We start from the raw sequence: 21,501 nt of genomic DNA, 5'->3' as shown, positions 1-21,501 counted from the left end.
TTTTTTCTACTAGTTTAAAGTTATATATTTTCTTTCTGTGATTTAGAAGATACCCTAAAAATTACAACATACATATGAATTAAATCTTAAATTAATCAACATCATAGCCTACACCCAGACAATGCAGGGACTAGCTTACTTTAAAAAAAAAAAAAAAAATTGTCACTTATTTTAGTTCTATATTTTTAATCTGATAAGACATTATTATTGTTGTTTTATACAGTCAGTATTTATTTAGATTTACCCACATATTGATCATTTTTGTTTCTCTTCATCTCTTCTTCCATATCAGACTTTCCTTCTGTTTGAAGTTCATCCTTTAGAATTTCCTTGGGTGAGTGCCTGCTGATTTTACTCTCTCAGTTTTCTTTAGTCTTAAAAATGTCTTTCTTTTACCTCCATTTTTGAAAAATATTTTTCTGGGTATAGTATCTTAGCTTGCCAGTTATTTTCACCCAGCACACCAAAGATATTATTCCACTGTCTTCTTGTTTGCCATTATTTCTTTTGAGAAGTTAACTATCAGTCTGCCACTCCTTTGAAGAAAATCTAGTTTTTGCCTCTAACTGCTTTAAGGTAATTTCTGTTTTTTATACTTTGCAGTTTCACCGGGATATGCCAAGGAATACATATTTTATTTATCTTGCTTTAACATCTTAGACATTAAATCTAATTTTTTTTTTCCTTCTGGAAAATTTTCAGCCAGCATCTCTTCAATATTGGCTCTGCCTCATTCATTTCTTAATTATGATTAGTTAACGTTAGACCTTTTCAGTCTATCATTTATGTCTCATAACCTCTCTTTTCTACCTCTTTTTCTATCTTTGCTACATTCTGTATAATTTCTTCTGACTTTTCTTCTAGTGTATTAATTTTCTTTTCAATAGTGTCTAATCTAAAACTGAGTTTTTGTTTTAATTACTATATTTTTTTCACTTTTAGGTTTTATTTTTGTTTTTTTTCAAATCTGTCTCTTACTCTTTTATCACGTTTTGTTTCATCCTTTTATGTTCTTGGAGCATTTTAAACACACTTATTTATAGTCTCTACCTGACAGTTTCTTAACCTCAAGTTCATGAGTATCCAAAACTGCAGATTTTGTCTCTATGACTCTTACAATAACTTATTTCATATAGTGTTTTGTAATTTTGTGTTTTGAGCAGGGCATTTCTCTGGGAATCTTGTGTGGCTTGTGTTAAGCATGTACTCCTCCAGAGGAATATGTTTGCTTGCTTGCTTGCATGCTTGTTTGCTTGTCTGTTTATTTGTTTGTGCCAGTCTCCCAAGGGAAATTACTGTCCTAGAACCAATTTTTATGTTAATTTCTTGGCTTTGGCTTCCAAACCACAAAGTTTAGCTCAAATATTCATCAGAGCCAAATCCATAGTTAAAACATTTCTGGGAAAAGACCACCACCCCCCTACAAAGCCCAGTCTATGAGATAACTTTCTCTTTCTTCTGACAGTAGGATATTATTTCTAATCTTTGTACTCAGGGAATAGAGTTTTGAGGATCCCGACTTTGTTGGGGGTTGGGAGTAGAGAGGAGATCCCCAGTCCCAATTGCCCACATCGCATGGTCTCAAAACCTTGTTTCTTCTTCTAGTGACACCATTAGATAAGCAAAATTTCCCCACCCACAGGCAGTTACAGGATTGGTGCATATTTTTAGCTCCTAATTCTCATTATTTGCTTATTTTTTGTTTATTGAATATTTCCCATGCTTGCTTTCAAGCTCAGAGGATTGTGTAAAGAAGTATTTTCTATGCCTTCTTTTTCTATTTAAATCTGTTCTCCCACACTCTCTGGGAAGTAGGGATTCTCTCTTCTGACGACTGGAGACAAAACCTTTCCAGCTCCCACTTTCTTTTCTGTTCTATAGACACGCACACAGAATCTTATTCCAAATTATTTTTTGCTGAGTATTACAAAAAAATTGAGAAGAACTAAACAGGTAATAACTAACAATAGTATCAATCAATGGCAGGTTGTGGGTATATAAGAAGTACTGCAGGGTTTTTAAAAAAGAGATCTCCTTTGGGCCTTTGGGCTTGATACCTATAATGCTAGCTGGACTTCTGTTCTTTTGTTTTTAAAGAGATATCTTCTTTGGTCCATTGGGCTTTGTACCTATAAGGCTTTCTGGACCCTTTTACTTATACTCTTAACATGATCCCTTTTCCCTCATACCTCCTCAACGCTTTTCTTTAAAGGCTCTTTCTCCTAGTAGTAAAACCTAAATATTAAATATAGACACAAAAATTAAACAGGCTATATGTAGATGCCATCTCAATTGAAGAATGTGATTTTTGTTTCTGAGACCCTGTAGACAGTGCTCCTCAGGGGTTTTTTTGTTTTTGTTTTTGTTTCCAATATGCTATGGACCAATAGTTCCTTAAAAAGGAATGTCCATTGTTATAAAAGTTCCTAAACACTTACTCTTGTTTTCTGTACTTGCCTCATTGTACTTAAGCAGACCTCACTGAGTAGCACCAGACACTCTACATGGAAACACTTTTCTTAGGCCTTTCCTCCACAGAAGTAAGAACAATTGTGCCCATCCCAATAAAAACCTTGGTATGTGAAGGTGCTTTCTAAGCCAAAGGTTTTTGGTTTGATCATTCATTCATTAGTGTATTCATAAATACATTTTTATATTTAATCCATGTTTTTAGACTTGTTCTAACAAAAATACGTATGGTACCTTCTATATGCCAAGCCTACTTTTCTGTGCTTTCCAAATATTAAATAATATAATGTTCATAAAAATTCTGTTAGATCAGTGCTATTATTGTCCGTATTTTTTTAAAGAGGAAACCGAATCATAAAGAGGTTAAGTAGCTTGCCCAAGGTCACACTCCTAAGAAGTAGTAGAACGGAGATTTTAACCCAGGCAGTCTAGCTCTGGCGTCCCTGTGCTTAACCACTTTTCTGGCTGCCCCTTCAAGCCCATACCTATCTTAGGCACTCTGGTCCCACACTCTGTAGAGGCTGATTTTCCAAACCCCACTTATGGGTAAATAACTCATTCTTGGATAACAAGTAAAGCAAATAGATTTTGTCTCCATTGCCAACTTGGAACAGTTGGTCATTGTCACATAGAGCTCTGAATTGAGAAGGGTAACCAGATCTTCTACCTGCTTTGTAGAAAGAGTGATGATAGATTAGTGACGTCTGCCATGGCATGTGTGATGATTTATTAAATGCTGGCTGCCATGGTGCAAAAAGAGATTGATAGAAGATATGAGATACTTCAGAGAAATTATCTGTAAGCTTCAGGGCTCTGAAATTTTTTAAACTATAACCAAATTGTAAAAATTCCAACTCAGACAATTAAAGAGGAAACAAATTTAATCAGACTAGGAGCTAGACATCAGTTAGAATCCCCCAAAGTATGTTTAACTGAATTCGACTAATTTTTTAAAACTGAATCAAGACAAATGAGTCAATTTACATAGAAATTTTCTGTGGCCTCAGAACAGAATATCTCTGTTTATAAATGTGAAAATTGTGGTGCAAACCCACGTGTCATTCTTTTTGTTTTGAAAAATTTCAGATCTACAAAAAAGTTGAAAAAATAGTATCTATGTATCTTGCACCAAGAATCGCCAGTTTTCAGGATTTTGCCAAATTTGCTTTCTCTCTCTTCATGTATATACTTTTTTCCTGAACCATTTGAATGTGTATTGCAGAAGCTTCACTCCTTGAAGCATGTGTCTTCTAAAAATAAGGATATCCTCCTACATAACCAGAATAACATAATCACTTATAAGAAAACTGGCATTAATTTAATAATGATATCTAATGCAGAGTCCAAATTCAGATTTTCCCAATTGGCCCCAAATTCTCCTTTATCATTTTTTTTCATCCAAAATCTAATAAAATTTCATGCATTGCATTTGGTTGTTATGTCTCTTTGTACCTGTTGCCGTCGAGTTGATTCTGATTCATAGCAACCCTATAGGACAGAGTAGAAACTGCCCATAAGGTTTCCAGGGAGGCAGCTGGTGGATTCAAACTGCTGATCTTTTGGTTAGCAGCCAAGCTCTTAACCACTGCACCACCAGGGCTCCTATGTCTCTTTGGTCTCTTTTAAAGAACATTCCCCTACCTTTTGTTTTCTTTCTCATGATAATGAATTTTTAGAAGAGTTCCAACAAGTTGACCTGTGCAGTGCCCATATCCCTGTCTTGAATGGGTCAGTGGAGTTAATTCTCCATTACTTTTCTCCAGCATAGACCTTACGGGCCATGTGACCCTGGCTCACCCTCCCAGTTGCTGGAAGAGAGGCTGAGAAGTAGGCTTCATCTGACCTGTGTACTCTATTGGGATGGGGGAAGGATAAGTGCCTGCTACACCTGAACACTAACAGTCCTAGAGGGAGTGAGGAGAGGAGTCAGGGGAGGGAGGTACATGGGAGAGAAGGGATAATATGGTTTTGAGGTGTTTGCTCATATCACAGACCTGTTGGATAGCCACTCCTGCCCTGGAGAGGAGCCAGGCAAGGTCACAGAGCAGGATCCTCAGTACTTCCCTGTAGGGGGGAAGCCAAAGAGCAAAGGAATAAGTATTCTACACAACACACACTTTTCAACATTTGCTGATATAATTTATCTGAAGGTTTAAATATATATTTTAAATACTATATTTATGTTATATAATTTAAAAAATTAGCAAATTCATTTGATGATACCTCTGTTGAGGGAGGAACTAGGATGAAATCGGGAAGTATGTAAAGGAGAATTCAACTTGATCTTTAATGTTTTATTTCTTTTAAATAAGAAGGAACGGTCTGAAGCAAAGATGACGGAGGGTTGACATTTATTTGACTCTCCATGATAGATAGGTGTCTGGGCATTGTATTGCTCTCAGTGCGTTTCAGATTTTTCACAGAATAAATAGAATGAGGGAAACAAGCCAGAGGGAGCGAGAGTGAGAAAGGAGAGGGCAGACGAGTGACCGAATGAAGCATTGTGGAAAGAGTGTGATCTTTGACCAAAGACGAACTTCGATATGAGCTCCAGCTCTGTGAATTATTAAAGAATGTATTTCGAAATCATACAAGCTTGGAGAAATTAAAATTGGCTTGCCACAAACCCAACCATGTCAGACTAAATTAGACCAGACTTGTTCATGATCTGAATTTGCCCTGGATGAATAGCTCCTGTTAAGATTCAGTGGATCAAGGGCAAATTTTTTTGTTTTTGTTTTGTTTTCCTGTCTCTGAGTCTCAGTTTTCTTATCTATAAAATGGGAACATACTCTCCCACACACATAAAGCTAGTTAACTTATTGTGTAGGCCTTATGGGCACTACAATGAGCAGGAGAGACACACTCCACACCCTCAAGGAAAGGGCACATGAGACAAGATGTTAGCTCCGCAGCAAGTGGCTAAAAACGCAACTGACAGAAGCATAGACCATAAATTCATCATTATCCCACACAACAGCAGGTATGGACTTAGGGAAGCTCCACAGTTGGGCTGGCAGCTCAGCAGTGTCACCGAGGACCGGGCGCATCCCAGCTGCCTGCTCATCTCTCCCCAGCAGGTCAGTGCTGTCTCCACTCTGGGGTACAACGTGGCTGTAGCTGCCCCAAACAACACATGTTCACATTACGTCATCCATGGCAACAATGGAGAATCTCTGTTTATGCCCTTTTTAAGCCTGAGGAAGACTTTCCCGGTAGCTGCCCCAGCAGATTGCCTCTTATATCTCCTAGGCCAAGTGATAGCACATGCCCACGCCAACCCTAGTCTCTGGAAGGGAGAATGGAATTACAATGCTGGTTGCCTTGGACTTACCAACTTTCGCTCCATGGGCAGGGAAAGAGTCACACCTGAAACTCCCCAGACAAAAGCAAGGCTCTGCAAACAAGGGTAGAATCCCTGGGCGGTGCAAATGGTTGATGCGCTTGGCTGCTTACCGAAAGTTTGAAGGTCAAGTCCACCCAGAGGCACCACAGGCAAAAGGGCTGCTGATCTACTGAAAAATCAGCCATTGAAAACCCTGGGAAGTTCTGCTCTGACACACATGGGATGCAATTGGTACTGGCTAGCGAAGGTAAGACGGAAAAGTTATTGGTGGGCAAACAATGAGGCTGCCACATAAATGTGGACCACTTGCCTCACAGCCTCATGAAGGTATTCGCTTTTCTTCCTGAACCCCTGTTTCTCTGCTAATACTCTCTGCACACACTTATCTTGCCAGGACCCACTGCCAGTTTAGAGCAAATTCATAGGGTTGAAGAGGCAAATCCACCCCAGTGTTAAATAAACATCTGAGGCTTTTAGATGGTGGAGCCACTCACCGCTCTATTGAGTTTTATGCCTTGTTAGGAGAAATATTTTCATTTTCTTCCACTTTGTAGCAACCCAGTTTTTACACCTCCCAGCCTGATGTTTATAAAAAGATTTCATAAAAGTCAGGTGAGACAGGTTGTTATTTCACAGCCTGGAGAAAAAGAAATTACTAAAGTGATTGCCTGTTATTTCCAAGTATGTCTTCGAACAGACCGTCAGTGGCACTGTAAATTAAGGCCCTTAATTGCGTTTCTCATTTGGCTTTATAACGTGATATGCAGGTTGTGAGAAAAAGCCAACTTGTTAGCAGAAGCGTTAGCATCTTCATAGAATAGATGCGTGTCTATTTAATTTTGTAGTGTTGATTTTAGTGCATGTTTTCATTTAGAATTAAGGGTACGAGTTGTTTTATGTCAACAAAACCACTTACCGTTAAAATGGAATTACTGAATCTTAACTAAAATGCACTGAAGAGCAGATAGGTATCCAGTGTAAATAAAATACTGGCACGGTTCTTTGTATTAAACTTTGTTAGTGTGGTCATCTATTAGGCAATAACTGTCTGACTCTGAATTAATGTCCTTTTTTTATAGCATTTCTTACAGTCCCTTTTCTCCATATTCATTATTAAACACTCTTTATTAAAAGCCCTGGTGGCGTAGTGGTTAAGTGCTACGGCTGGTAACCAAAAGACCGGCAGTTCAAATCACTCAGGGGCTCCTTGGAAACTCTATGGTACGGTTTTACTCTGCCCTATAGGGTTGCTATGAGTCAGAATCAACTTGATGGCAATGGGTTTGGTTTTGGGTTTTTTTTTTTTTTTTAATTAAAAAAGGTAACACACTGTATTAAAATTAATAATGACAGGTGTCATGTGGGAATGTAGATAATGTGATGTCCCTCCAGTTGTACCAATACTATTAGTATTATTATCCTTTAAAAAAAAATTCAATTAAATGTGTTTTTACAGCTTTTGGAAAATATTTATTATAAACACTTCTCACTTGGTTGAAATTCAGAGAGTTGAAGCTCCTGAGAGATAACTATAATATTTCATCTCCCAAATAAAAAATATACATTTTACATATATATATATGTATATATGTCACTAGTAGTTCCACTAGGAGCCCTGGTGGCACAATGGTTAAGCACTCAGCTGCTAACCAGAAGGTCAGTGGTTCAAACCCACCAGTCACCCCGTGGGAGAAAGATCTGTTATTATGCTTCCATAAAGATTGCAGCCTTGGAAACCCAATGGGCAGTTCTGCTCCGTCCTATGTGGCTGCTATGAGTCGGAATCAACTTGACAGCACACAGCAACAGCAGTAGTGAAGCCATCAACTGACAGGTTCTTGTCAAGCAGACTAGTCGATTGAAGTCAGCCAGATGCAGAGTTAGAAGAACAGAAAGATTTATTCACACTCTGCAAACTGGGTGGCAGGCAGGGTCTCCTGACCTAAAGCTGCCAGCTCCCTGGACCAGGGCAGATATGCTCGTTTTGTACGGAGTGACATACATATGCATGAACAGTGAGGGGAGGATGAGTGCCCAGCCCGCATAATTTTAGTGAATGGGTTTTTTGGCCAAGACTCCGACAATACTGCGCACAGCCCTCAAAAAATGGTGGCGGCTCACTACTGGCACCCCAGGAAGGTCGTATAGTGGGCAGATTCAGAGTCAGAGCGCCTGTGCCTCAGCCCCTTGCCAGGAGAAGAGAAGAAACCTGGGGAATCAACAAATTATGGAGAATGGCTGTAACAAAAATGTGGCAAGAGTAGACTTTTCTGAAAAACAACTATTATGGGGTGGCTAATATTTTTTTTTTAATAACCCTTAATAACCCTGTCATGACTGCCTGCTTTAGTAGTTTCACATCACATTAGGAACTTAAGGCAAACCACTCATAAACTTGAAGCAATTTTAAAACAATTTCATTATTATCCAAGGAACAACATGTAAAATGACATTTGTGTCACTTGCACACGTGGAAGATAATGCCTTCAGATGAACTAAGCTATATATCTTTTCATGGATATATTCTTATGGAAAGTCATATGAAGTCAAATACACCTTCCATCTAAGTAGAACGAATGTCCTACCACCATGATCCTGGAGATTTCCATTGCCTCTCTCTGTGTTGTTCACCTTATTTCTCTTCTGTTTCCCAGGTTCCTTGCTTTTAGTTTTCTCCCTCATTTTGGTAGAGCACACCCTCCAGAAGCTTCTTAAAAGAGTGAATGAGAATATCTTGGCCCAGATTCACTTGAAAACAGAGCCTGAGGCAAATGTTAAGTGCTGATTCTTTATTTGGGAGGTACAATCCCAAATTTGTTAACAACTAGTTTTATTGAGAAATAAGACTGCTATGAATATTCTTGTACAAGTCATATGTTTTCATTTTTCTTGAGTAAATACCCGTGAGTGGGGTAGCTGGGCTGTATGATCAGTGTATGTTAACTTTATTAGAAATTGTCAAAAGATTCTCCAAAATGGTCACACCATTTTTCACTCCTAACAGCAAAATATCAAAATTCCAGTTGCTCCATATCTACACTAACATTTGATATTACCACTTTTTGGAATATTACCACAGGTGACATATTGTGGTTTTAATTTGTGTGTCCTTGGTGACTAATAATACTTAGTATTTTTCCTGTCCATTTTGAGTATTTGTATATCCTTATTAGTACAGTGCCTTTTTAAGTCCTTTGCCCATTTTTTATTATGTTCGTTGTCTTATTCTTATTGATCTGTAGGGTTCCTAATATTTTCTGGATGCAAGTCCTTTTCCAGATATATGTTTTGCTAATATTTTCTCCCGGTCAAAGGTTTGCCTTTTTATTTTATAATAGTGTCTTTTAATGGGAAGAGTGTTTTAATTTTGATGAAATTAAATGTATCATTTTTCTCCTGTTTATCCCAAGGTCATTATCCTAGTCAGGGTTCTCTAAAGAAAGATAAACAGTGGCACATAGATGTAGATACAGATAAAGAGGTTTATTTACTTCAAGGAATTAGCTCACGTGATTGTGGAGGTCTGGTAAGTCCAAGATCTGTAGGTCAGGCAACAGGCTGGAGAGTCCTGCAGACATGCGTCCCAAGATCTCTAGGTCAGACAATGAGGAGACTGAAGAGTAAGATCATTCTGGAAAAATATCTGTTTATAGTATGGAGGCAGAACATACCCTAGGGAAACTCCTTTTTCCTAAGGTCTTGCTTGATTGAGCCTGGCCTACATTGTGGAAGGTAATCCACTTTACTTGAAGACAACTGATTTAATCACATGTTGCCACTTCATAACAGCAACTGGACTAGTGCCTTGCCAGACAAATGGGCTCCATATCCTAGCCAAATTGACACAAAAAATTAATCATCACCATCACAATAAAGTCTGTTCTTTTTTTTTTCTGATAATTTTTATAAATTTAGCTTTTACATTTAGGTCTATGAGTCTTGACAAGTTTAGCTTTTATTATAAAATATTTTACATATATAGCTATGGTACATCTCAAATTAATTTGTGCAGTAGGTGCTGAGGGTTTTTCCATATATCCACTAATTCCAGGACCTTTGTTGAAAAATAGTTTCCTTTCCCCATTGAAAGCCCTTGGAGGTTTACAGAAAATCAATTGACCATAAATGTATGAATCTATCCTGATCTTTTTTAATTGACCTATTTTGCTATTCTTACACCAACACTATACTGTCTTGATTGCTATTGAAGTGTGCAATTCAGTATTGTGTTATAATAAGTTTTGAAATTAAAGAAAAAAAAAAACTTGCCATTGAGTCAATTCCAACTCATAGCTACCCTATGGGACAGAGTAGAACTGCCCCATACGGTTTCCAAGGAGCACCTAGTTAGAGAATGAAAATCCTCCAACTTTGTTCTTCCTCAAGATTATATTAGCTGTTCTAGTGTTGTTTTTGTTGTTGTTGTTGTTGTTTTTGCATATCCATATAAATCCGGCATCAACTTGTCAATTTCTTTAAAAAGAACCTACTGGGGTTTCAATTGGCGTTATGTTAAGTCTATAGATCAATTTGGGGAGGATATGGCATCTTATCAACATTGAGTCCAATCTATGTACTTGATAAATCTCTCCATTTTTTCAGTTTTTACTTTATCTCAGCAATGTTTTCCAGTTTTTACTCTATATATCACATCTTCATTAAATTTATTCCTATGTATTTATGGGTTTTTCTTTTTTTTCATTTTGTCAGTTGTTTCTTCCTAGTATATATATTCTGAGATCTTTCTGAATTTAAGTTCACTTATTAGGAATAGGAGTTTCTTGGTAGATTCCTAAATCTTTTCTACAAAAACAACAATGCCATATACTAATAAATACAGTTTCACTTCTTCCTTTCCAATCTTTATGCCTTTAATTTCTTCTTGCCCTATTGTACTGGCCCAGACCTTCATCAATAGTGAGTAGAAGTGTTCCCTATATTAGGTTGAAAACATTCAATATCTCACCATTAAGTATCATATTTGTTGTAGGATTCTAATAAATGCCCTGTATCATATCGAAGAATTTCCCTTATATTCCTATCATTTTCGTTTTGAAGGGATACATCTTGCTGGGTCCAGAACTCTAAACTGGAGGTTATTTTATTTCATCACTTTAACGTTCTCATTCCACTGTATGTACGCTTCTATCTTATTGTTCCTTTTTGTATGTACTGTGTAATATATCTTTTCTATGAAGAATTTGTCTCTGGTTTTTGGCAGTCTTACTATCTGCTTTGGTATGGTTTACTTTGTGTTTATTCTCTTTGGGGTTTACAGACCTTCAAAAATCTGTGTTTTTCATCAGTTTTGGAAAATTCTTGGTCATTATCTTTTCAAATATTGTTTCCGCCCCAATTTCTCTATTTTCTTGGCTATATTCATCATAGTTATTTTAAAGTCTCCATCATCTAACCTCAGAATCTGGATCACTTGTGGATTTTTTCTATTTCCTCATTTTCTTTTCTCTTGGGTTTTAGCCATACTGTCCTGGTTTTATGGCATGGCTAGCCATTTTTTATTGACTTACATACATAGTGCATATAAAATTATAGAGGTTTCAAATGAGGGTATCCTCCTCTAGCAAAGGTTAACTTTTCCCTTTCCTGGTGACCGATCACCTTAACCCAATCAAGGATTGCTGAGTTGAGGCTGAGTTCCAGTCCTTGTAAGTCTAAGTCTACCTCATATTCACTTCTGGTCTTCTAATATTTTCAACTTACCCTCTTGTATTTTGTGAAAACCCCCACTCGTTGGATACTGAACTGTCTATCTCATGAGGCTTCTGAGAAAGTCTGCTTTGTGTCAAGAACTGAGAAAGATATGAGGTTTTACTCAGCTTGCAAACTAACAAACTAGCCTCCATGGATGCTGGTAGAAAACTTGACATTCCTGGGTTACAGATATAGGACCCTGCTATATTTAAGACACTTGCAAAAGTTTGGGAGCTCCACACCAGAACATGTTCCTTCATGAGGAAATGTGTAGTGGTGGTTGGAAAAATAAAACCTTAATGTACCATCCTCCCCCATACCTTCTGGAGCCTAAGATGTTCCATCCCCAGGTACTAGGAGTTTTGCTCTTCCTTCACCGTCACAAATTATCTCCTAGCCACACCCAGAAAGGCCATCAAGGCCAAATACAAAAGGAATAAAAGCATTTTTATATACCTAAACTATAATTATGTATGAATCACCAAGTCCTCTTTTGACTTGGTTTCCATTCAGAAAGTGTACCAAATAGGCCAAACTGGGGTTGCGATTAGGAGAAAGAAAGAAGCAACATGCCCAGAAATGGTCAAAGTGTAATGTGAATTTTCAAAGCAGGTTTATATAACCACTTACCCCATTCACCCTGATCATTGCCTAGAAAGTATCAGGGAGTTAACAATTCCTTTCTTGGACAGTTGCATTCCGAAAAAAAATGTCTTACTAAGGTACCCACCAGAAGGAGATAAGGGAAATAGAGTCAGAAATCATTTTGAGTCTGCCTTTTTAGAAGCCATTCCAACACTCAACTATACCAGATGCTTGTGGATGGTAGGCAACATGAAAAGTACATTGAATATCTTGACCATCATCCCATTGTTGAGTGGCTTTTGGTAAACAGTGCACTATTATCAGACTGAAGATGGCCTAGAAAGCCAAAAGCATAACACAGATTAGGTTGAAGAGTCACAATGGTGTGGCCAGAGTTAATTGATCAGACTGGAACTGTAACTTTGTTTCCAAAAAAAAAGTGCCAACAGCAGTGAAGCAGCACTGCTAATGCTGAGAGGAGAGGTAAAGTCCCAATATAGTCAATCTGCCAGGGGCAACATATCAAGCAATGCATTCCCCACCGGAAGACAAGTGAGTCTGCTTTTGGCAAAAGTCACAAGCCTGTAGTGCAGTGGCAGCTTCTGCATCAAAACTTAGGGTCCTTAACTCTGTGCCCAGTCTGTGATGGTGGACGTATTGCCATGTGCAGTATGATGATGAATCCAGGCAACAGTGGTGACCGTTTGAGAAGTGCAGATTCAATCAGCAGTCTGACTCCAGCTGGTCTCATCAGAAAATGGGCCCTCATCATGCACATCAATAGGAGTGACCCAGACAGTTTGATCAGCAGCTGTGACTTGCATTTTGTAGCCCCAAAGAGGGCTGCTTTTAATCTAGCAGTCTGCAGTTTTCGAAGTGCCAAACTGTAAGGCCACTGGCAACAACACAAGAATCTGTGGAAATATAACAAGCTTCATCAAGGGGAGTATTGGCCAGAGCTGTGAGAGCCTCCCTGAGTTCTGAATGGAGCTACCATGTCCACTTTTAATTCTGTAGAGCTGGTGCTAAGGCTGAGTAGCCTCAGAAACCCAGGGGACACCATCAGGTTTCAGTTTAACTGAAGCATCATGAACCAGGCCCAGGCATTTAGGAGACCTCTGTGAATCGAGGGTCCCATTGAGCCAGCTACTCCACTTCAGGCAGCAGAGTAAGGGATAAAGTTTTCCCCAGAGAGATAGCTGCCACTTTTTCATGGAAAGCCAAGGTACTGTTGGGATCAGGCCAGCTGCAACTTTGAATAGACCCATTTCCATTTGACAAACGAGGCCTGTTGGACCCTTCCCATCTTGTTAGTCATTGAGTTTGAGTTGGCCTATCACAAAATTGGAATACCAGTCTAAAAAGCCACCAGGCCTCCATGGGCCAGGCATTCAGTTTCAAAAGAGCCTAACAATAGCAGGCTAATAGCTGCTTTTCAAAAGGAGTGTACCTTATATAGTAGCCATATCAGGGAGGTGACAAGTCTAAAACTTCCATGTGGAAGCTGTCTCCCTCTGCCAGAGGCTCCAGTCAGCAAAATCATCAGTCACAGAGACCTATAACTCAAAAGGCTCTAGGGTTGTGGGATCCAAAGTTCAAGAAAGTGCCACAACTTGCTGGACAGCATCCAACACAGGCTGGTGATTTCGACCACACTCAAAGTATGCTGATTATCAGATTATCAGATTAGTTGACATAAAAGAGCAAGTAGAATGCCCAAGTGAGGCACATCCTTTCTCCCAAACCCAAAGAGTCCTAAAAAGGTTCTGGGACCTCCTTGTTGGAGGGTGGAGGGTGGGAAGGGCTAAAGAGACAAGAATTTACCCTTCACTGCTAAAGGGATTGTGCATGTGGATCCACCTACATAGTCCTAAGAAACTTTACTTGGTGAACAGGGCCCTGAATTGTTGGAGGGATGTATCAGCCACCCCTGCTCACAGAGGTGTGATATCCTTACAGTCAGGGCCCTTGAGACTGAGGCTTCTGACATGCCGCCTACATGACATCATCTATATACTGAAAACTTTGGACATCAGTAGGTAGAGGTACTCCTATTAAATTTGACCCACTCACTGGTGGCAAATGGCAAAGGAGTTTTTCCCATTAGCGCTTCTATACATGTAGCTCTCCCTAATAAGCATAATTCCCTGTGGTATTTAATAGGACAGGGAAGTACAAGCCCCTAAAACTGTATATTCAGGTGCAGAAGAAGCAACAAGAGTTCATTGAATTGGCCCAAAAGGCACCATACACAAGGTCACATTAGTTTGTTTTCCATTGTGAAACCTGTCCAAACCTAATCAGTTGGATTTGGGTGACCCTTCCCCCCATAGGACTGGGGAAGATAGTGACTTTAGTATCTGTATCCAAAAGAGCCATAATTTTTTTTTCCATTCTGTTTGTTTTTATTTTATTGTTTAATGCAGTACATGAAGTTCTCACAGTATTAGCAAAAGTGTATATACTCTTAAGCATGTGTTTTTAGCTACCTTAAGCATGTGTTTTTAACTACCAAATTTTTCCCCTTATTTTTTTTTAATTGTACTTTAAATGAAGGTTTACAGAGAAAACTAGTTTCTCATTAAACAAGTAATACACACATTGTTTTGTGACATCGGTTACCAACCCCATAACATGTCAACGCTCTCACCTTCTTGACCTTGGGTTCCCCATTACCAGCTTTCCTGTCTCTTCCTGCCTTCTCGTCCTTGCTCCTGGGCTGGTGTGTCCATTCAGTCTCATTTTCTTTTATAGGCCTGTCTAATAATAAATAAATAAATAAATAATTTTTTTTTTTTTTTAATCTTTGGCTTAAAAGTGTACCTCAGGAGTGGCATCAGTACTGAGTTAAAAGGGTGTCCAGGGGCCATATTCTTGGGGTTTCTCCAGTCCCTGTCAGACCAGTAAGTCTTGTCTTTTTGTGTGTGTGTGTGAATTAGAATTATGTTGTACATTTTCTCCAACTCTGTCCAGAACCTTCTATTGTGATCCTGTCAGAGCAGCCAGTGGTGGTAGCCAGGTACCATCTAGTTGTGCTGGGCTCAATCTGGTAGAGGCTGTTGTACTTGTGGTCCCATTAGTCCTTTGTACTAATCCTTCCCTTGAGTCTTTGGTTTTCTTCATTCTCCTTTACTCCAGACGGGGTGAGGTCAGTGGAGTTATCTTAGATGGCCGCTCACAAGTTTTAAGACCCCAGATGCTACTCACCAAAGTAGGATGTAAAACATTTTCTTTATGAACTATGTTATTCCAATTGAGCTAGCTGTTCCCCGAGACCATGGTTCCCAGCCCTCAGCCCAGAAATTCAGTCCCTCAGGGAGTTTGGATGTGTCTGTGGCACTTCCATGACCTTGTCTTGGTCAAGTTGTGCTGGCTTTCCCAGTATTGTGTACTGTCTTACCCTTCACCAAGGTTACCACTTATCTATTGTCTATTTAGTGTTTTTCCTTCCTCACCTCTCCCTTCCCTTGTAACAATCAAAGGTTGTTTCTTTTTCTATGTAAACCTTTTCATGAGTTTTTATAATAGTGGTGTCATACAATATTCATCCTTTTGTGATTGACTTATTTCACTCAGCATAATGCCCTCCAGATTCATCCATGTTGTGAGATGTTTTCCCAGATTCATCATTGTTCTTTATCCTTGCGTAATATCCCATCATGTGTATATACCATAGTTTGTTTATCCACTTATCTGTTAATGGGCACTTAGGTTGTTTCCACCTTTTTGCTATTGTGAATAATGCTGCAGTGAACATGGGTGTGCATACATCTGTTCCTGTGATAGCTCTTATTTCTCTAGGATATACTCCTAGGAGTGGGATTGCTAGATCATATGGTATTTCTAGTTCTAGCTTTTTAAGGAAGTGCCATATTGTTTTCCAAAATGGTTGTACCATTTTGCATTCCCACCAGCAGTGCATAAGCGTTCCAGTCTCCCTGCAGCCTCTCCAACATTTGTTATTTTCTGTGTTTTTTTTAATTTAATTCGTGCCAATAATGTCGGGGTAAGATGATATCTCATTATGGTTTTGATGTGCATTTCTCTAATGGCTAGTCATCATGAACATTTCCTCATGTGTCTGTTAGCCACCTGAATGTCTTCTTTGGTAAAGTGTCTGTTCATATCCTTTGCCCATTTTTCAACTGGATTATTTGTCCTTTTGTTGTACAGGTATTGAATTTTCCTGTAGATTTTAGAGATTAGACCTTTGTCAGATCTGTCATAGCCAAAAATTTTTCCCTAGTCTGTAGGTTCTCTTTTTACTGTTTTGGTGAAGTCTATTGATGAGCATGAGTATTGAATTTTTAGAAGATCTCAGTTATCTAGTTTATCTTCTGGTGTTTGTTCATTGTCAATTACGGTTTGTATCCTGTTTATGCCATGTATTAGGGCTTCTAGCACTGGCCCTATTTTTTCTTCTATGATCTTTATAGTTTTGGGTTTTATATTTAGGTCCTTGATCCATTTTGAATTAACTTTTGTGTATGGTGTGAGCTATGGGTCCTGTTTGTTTGTTTTTGCAAATAGGCATCCAGCTTTGCCAGCACCATTTGTTAAAAAGACTGCCTTTTCCCCATTTGATGGACTTTGAGCCTTTGTTGAAGATCAGGTGATCGTAGGTGTATGGATTTACATCTGGGTTCTCAGTTCTCTTCCATTGGTCACTGTGTCTGTTGTTGTACCAGTACCAGGCTGTTTTGACTACTGTAGCTGTATAGTAGGTTCTGAGGTCAGGTATTGCAAGTTCTCCTATTTTATTATTATTCTTCAATAGTGCTTTACTTATCCAGGGCCTCTTCCCTTTCCATATAAAATGAATGATTAGTTTTTCCATCTCTTTAAAGAATGCCATTGGTATTTGGATTGGGATTGCATTGTATTTGTAGATTGCTTTGGGTAGAATTGACATTTTGACAATGTTGAGTCTACCTATCCATGAGCATGGTAGGTTTTTCCATTTACGTAGGTAAGAACCATAAAAATTTGAGCACCTCCCCTCCATGAAGTGCCTTAGCACACTTGACCAAATATATATGGCCCTTGGTCCTCTTTTGAGACAAGAGGATGTGGAATACATCTCTAACCATCTTTCTCCTTAAAGCATCTGATATCAATGTGGTGGAACATGGAGGGACAAGGAGGTGCAGAGATAGAGTAGAGGCTCCCCACCAATAAGCAGTTTTGAGAGTTCCATCACCTGCTCATAACTCCACTAAATGAACTTCCAATGTTTTCAGTCCACCCAAAGCCTTATATCAGCTTTGGGCAATTCTTTGAATCTTCCTCCTCACGCCCAGAGAAGACTGAGTAACAATCACCATTCAGACAGCTTGTTTCAATCAGCCTCTAAACATTTATTAAAATACAGTACAGTGGGGGCCGTTACTCCTCACCCTAATGCCTACCACTTGTATAAGAACATTTCCTACAAGGATCTCAGATAATCTGTCATATACCCTAGCCTAGCCTGGAAGGATCCATTCGTTTCTCTTTCAGAAAGTCTTGTCTCTGTTGGCATCCCATTATGATCTACTGTCAAGAGCACTGAAGAGTCTGAGATTTTACTCTGCTGGAAAGCTAGCTAGTTATCCTTCCACAGTTTCATGAATGCTGGAAAAAGACATGAGACTCCTGGTCAGCGAAAAAGGCTTTTATTACTCATAAAACAGCAGGCAGCAGGGACTTCATGTTTGTACCAGTTCCCCTTGCCTCCTATGTCCTAGGCGGGTCACACAATGTAGCCCATGTGGATGCAGCACATATAGTAAATTACTGTCACAGCTGAGGAGCCCTAAGCTTGGGAAACCTCAGTCTTTTATAGTGGACTGCAAGCAAACCTGTACAATCTTTGTCCTGGAGGGAAACATTATCTTTGTTATTGTTGTTGTTGTGTGCTCTTGAGTTGATTCTGACTCGTAGACTCTCTGTAGGACGGAGTAGAACTGCCTCATAGGGTTTCCTAGGCTATAATCTTAACGGAAATAGGTCCCCAGGTCTTTTCTCCTACAGAGCCGGAGCCTCTTGTGGGTTCAAACCACAGACCTTTTGATTAGCAGCCAAGTGCTTAACCATTGACCACCAGGCTGCTCCAGAGACTCCTTATCTCTTAAGTCTGTTTGCTGTTCAAATATCCTTGAAAAGAGAGTCCAGAACAAAAACTGTCAGTGCTCCTGCTCATAAAATGTGCATATTTCACCTAAAACACAAGAAAAAAATTTTTAATGTGCATAAACAAGACAGACCCATGGTAGATTATCTCCCAACACTTTGCTTTTCAGAGGCTTCACGCTTAAATTTTAGTCTCCTTCCTCTCACAGTCCAATGTGCTTGAGACCCCAGGTCTCCACCAAAAGCTCTTCTGGTTTTTCTGTCACCAGCAATGATCCTCAGTGGACATTGTATTAGGCTTTTTAACAGATTCTCAGCCTCTTGACCACACCGTTGGCATCCCAAGGTTTTCATAAGACAGCTTGTTGTACTCTGTGGGCCTGTGCCTATGGCAATCTCAAACTCTAATTTGAAGACTGCTGAAACCCTCTGCTCTGCTTTTGAAGGCACTCTGCTCAGGTGTTAGCCACCTACCCTGTATTCAGCAAAGGACACCAGGAAAAAGCCAATTATGTGCTTAAGACCCCCTCAAGTCTTAGCGAAAACTTTGCTGGTTTCTCACTCTCTCTCTTTGAAGTGGTCCTCCATCCACAGGCTTTGCACTAACTTTTGCGCTGTGTTCTCAGCCTTCTACTCCTACCCAGAATTGGAAAATACCCCCAGGGTAAAGTCATCTGCAGATGCTGGTTTATCTCTCTGAGGTTCTGTTATCTCTGGTTTCTTAACTCTTAATTCTCACTGCCTCAGCAGCTTTCAGCTGCCTTTCTGTATTTAGTCTGTCTTTTTTTTTTTTTAATCTTACTTTTCTCATTGGGGTAGGCAGACATTCAGGTTTTCATTGGCTACTTCATTCCACTTAGGAGCTGGAGGTCAAGGCATTGTTTTGTTCTGTGGCCACATAGGGTCAGAACCAACTTGATGACACCTAACAACAACAACATACTTTGTTTAGATTAGAATATACTATTTTTCTAGTTTTCCTTGAGTCCATTTTGGTAAATTGTGTTTTTTAAGGAATTTGTCCATATTATTTAACATTTTCAAATGTATTGGCATAAAATTATTTATAATATGAACATTACGTTTTTTTGTTGTTTTAGTCATTTAGTGCTGCTGTAACAGAAATACCACAAGTAGATGGCTTTAACAAACAGAAAATCCTTCTCTCACACATTAGGAGGCGAGAAGTCCAAATTCAGGGCTCCAGCTCTAGGGGAAGGCTTTCTCTGTCAGTTCTGGGGAAAAGTCCTTGTCTTCAATCATTGCCTGGTAAGGAGCTTCTCAGTGCAGGGACCCTAGGTCCAAAGGACATGCTCTGTTCCCAGCACTACTTTCTTTGCAGTACAGGTCCCCCTGTCTCTCTGCTTCTGCCTGTCTTTTATAACTCTAAAGAGGTTGACTCAAGATATAACCTAATCTTGTAGATTGAGTCCTGCCTCACTAACATCACTGCTTCTAATTCTGCCTCGTAAATATCATACAGGTAGAATTTATAACATGTAGGACAATCACATCAGATGACAAAATGGTGGACACAATACTGGGAATTATGGCCTAGCCAAGTTGACACACATTTTGGGGGGACACAATGCAATCCATAACATATAAGCATTTAATATCTGTAGGAAATGTAATGATGTTTCCTTTTGCATACCTGATATTGATATTTTGCACCTTCTCTTTTTATTGATAAGACTTGTTATAAGAGTTTAAACAATTTCATTACTCTTGTCATAGAACTGTCTCTTGACTTTGTTTGATTTTCACTACTGCATGTTTGCTTTCTATATTACTGATTTCTTTCCTTTATTATGTCAGTCTGCTTTGTTTATATTTGATTTCCTGTTGATTCTCTGGCTTAGAGGACATTTACAATGTTTATTTTCAGTCTTTTATCTTTTTTGATATGCACATTTAAAGCTAAAAAGCTTCCCTCTAATAACTGCCTTAGCTATATCAAATTTTGATAACTAGTATTTTATTATCATTCAGTTCAAAAGATATTCTAATTTCCTGTGTGATTTTCTCTTTCACCCATGAGTTATTTAAAGGCCAATGCATAATTACCAAGATTTAGGGATTTTTGTATTCTTTTTTTCTGTTATTGATTTGCAGCTTATCTTTACTGTGATCAAAGCACGTACTCTGAATGATTTCACATCTTTTGAAATTTGTTGACACTTTCTTTATGGCTCAACATGTGGTCAAGTTTGGAAGATTTTCCATGTGATTTCAAAAGTATATATATTCATTCTGCAGTTTGTATATGCAGTGTTCTATTTTTATGTATATTAATTAGGTCAAGTTATTTAATTATGTTTAATCTCTACTGATTTTTGGTATGTTGGTGCTGTCATTTATCTGAAAACGTTATGCTGAAATCTCCAGTTTTGATCATGGATAATGTCTATTTCTCTTTTTATTCTGTCAGGTTTTGCTTTATATATTTTCAGGCTAAGTTATTAGTGTATACACATTTAGTATTGCTATGTTTTCTAATTAAATTAATGTTGTTATCATCATAAAATATCTCTTTTCGACTTGTGCCTTAATGATGGCTACTTCATCTGGTATCAGTAGAACTATACTAGCTTTACTTTTGCTTGGTTTTTCAATGTTATATCTTTTTCCATCTAGTTACAGTTAATATTTCTTTGTCATTACATTTACAGTGGAGTTCCTGGGTAGTGCAAATGGTTAACGTGCTCTGCTGCTAACTGAAGGGTTGGAGGTTCACGTCCACCCAGAGGTCCCTCAGAAGAAAGGTCTAGCAATCTACTTCTGAAAAATTAGCGATTGGAAATCCTACAGAGCACAGTTCTACTCTGACACACATGGGGTCGCCATGAGTTGGAATTGACAGCAATTAGTTTTTGGATTGTATTTACCATATGTCATTTGTCAGCAGCATATAGTTGTCTGGTTTCTGTTATGTTTTCCTTTTTTGTTTTGTTTTGTTTTTATCAAGGCTGACAATGTTTGTCTTTTAATTAGAGTATGTAGTTCATTCACATTTAATATAAATACTGATGTGTTTTGATTTAAATCTATTCTCTGCATTTTTCTTCATCTGAGAATGTGTTGATTATTTCCCCTTTCTTCCTGAAGGATATTTTTGGTGTATATAGAACTCTGGGTTGACAATTCATTTCTTTCAGCACTTGATAAATTTTGTGCCACTTCCTTTTGACCTCCATGGTTTTTATGAGAAATCGGCTATCGTTAGAATTATTTGTCCTGTATAAATAAAGTGACATTTCTCTTTGGCTGTTTTTAAG

General features: G+C 38.6%; 1 protein-coding gene across 6 annotated transcripts in view; it reads left to right on the top strand.

The window, feature by feature from the left end:
* Positions 1 to 21,501, top strand: part of OTUD7A (OTU deubiquitinase 7A) — a 390,159-nt gene that overhangs the window by 290,331 nt on the left and 78,327 nt on the right. Inside the window, exon 1 of one of the 6 annotated variants that reach the window (XM_049905456.1) lies at positions 5,600 to 6,062. The exons of the other annotated variants lie outside the window; for them this stretch is intronic. Coding sequence (XP_049761413.1) covers positions 6,038 to 6,062 — 25 coding nt within the window. The 5' untranslated portion in view covers positions 5,600 to 6,037. Of the gene's footprint in view, positions 1 to 5,599; positions 6,063 to 21,501 lie in introns of those variants that run through there. 6 annotated transcript variants of the gene reach the window in all.

The sequence above is a fragment of the Elephas maximus genome, chromosome 13 (assembly GCF_024166365.1).
Source record: "Elephas maximus indicus isolate mEleMax1 chromosome 13, mEleMax1 primary haplotype, whole genome shotgun sequence".
Classification (NCBI taxonomy): domain Eukaryota; kingdom Metazoa; phylum Chordata; class Mammalia; order Proboscidea; family Elephantidae; genus Elephas; species Elephas maximus.
This window is presented reverse-complemented; position numbering and strand designations above follow the sequence as displayed.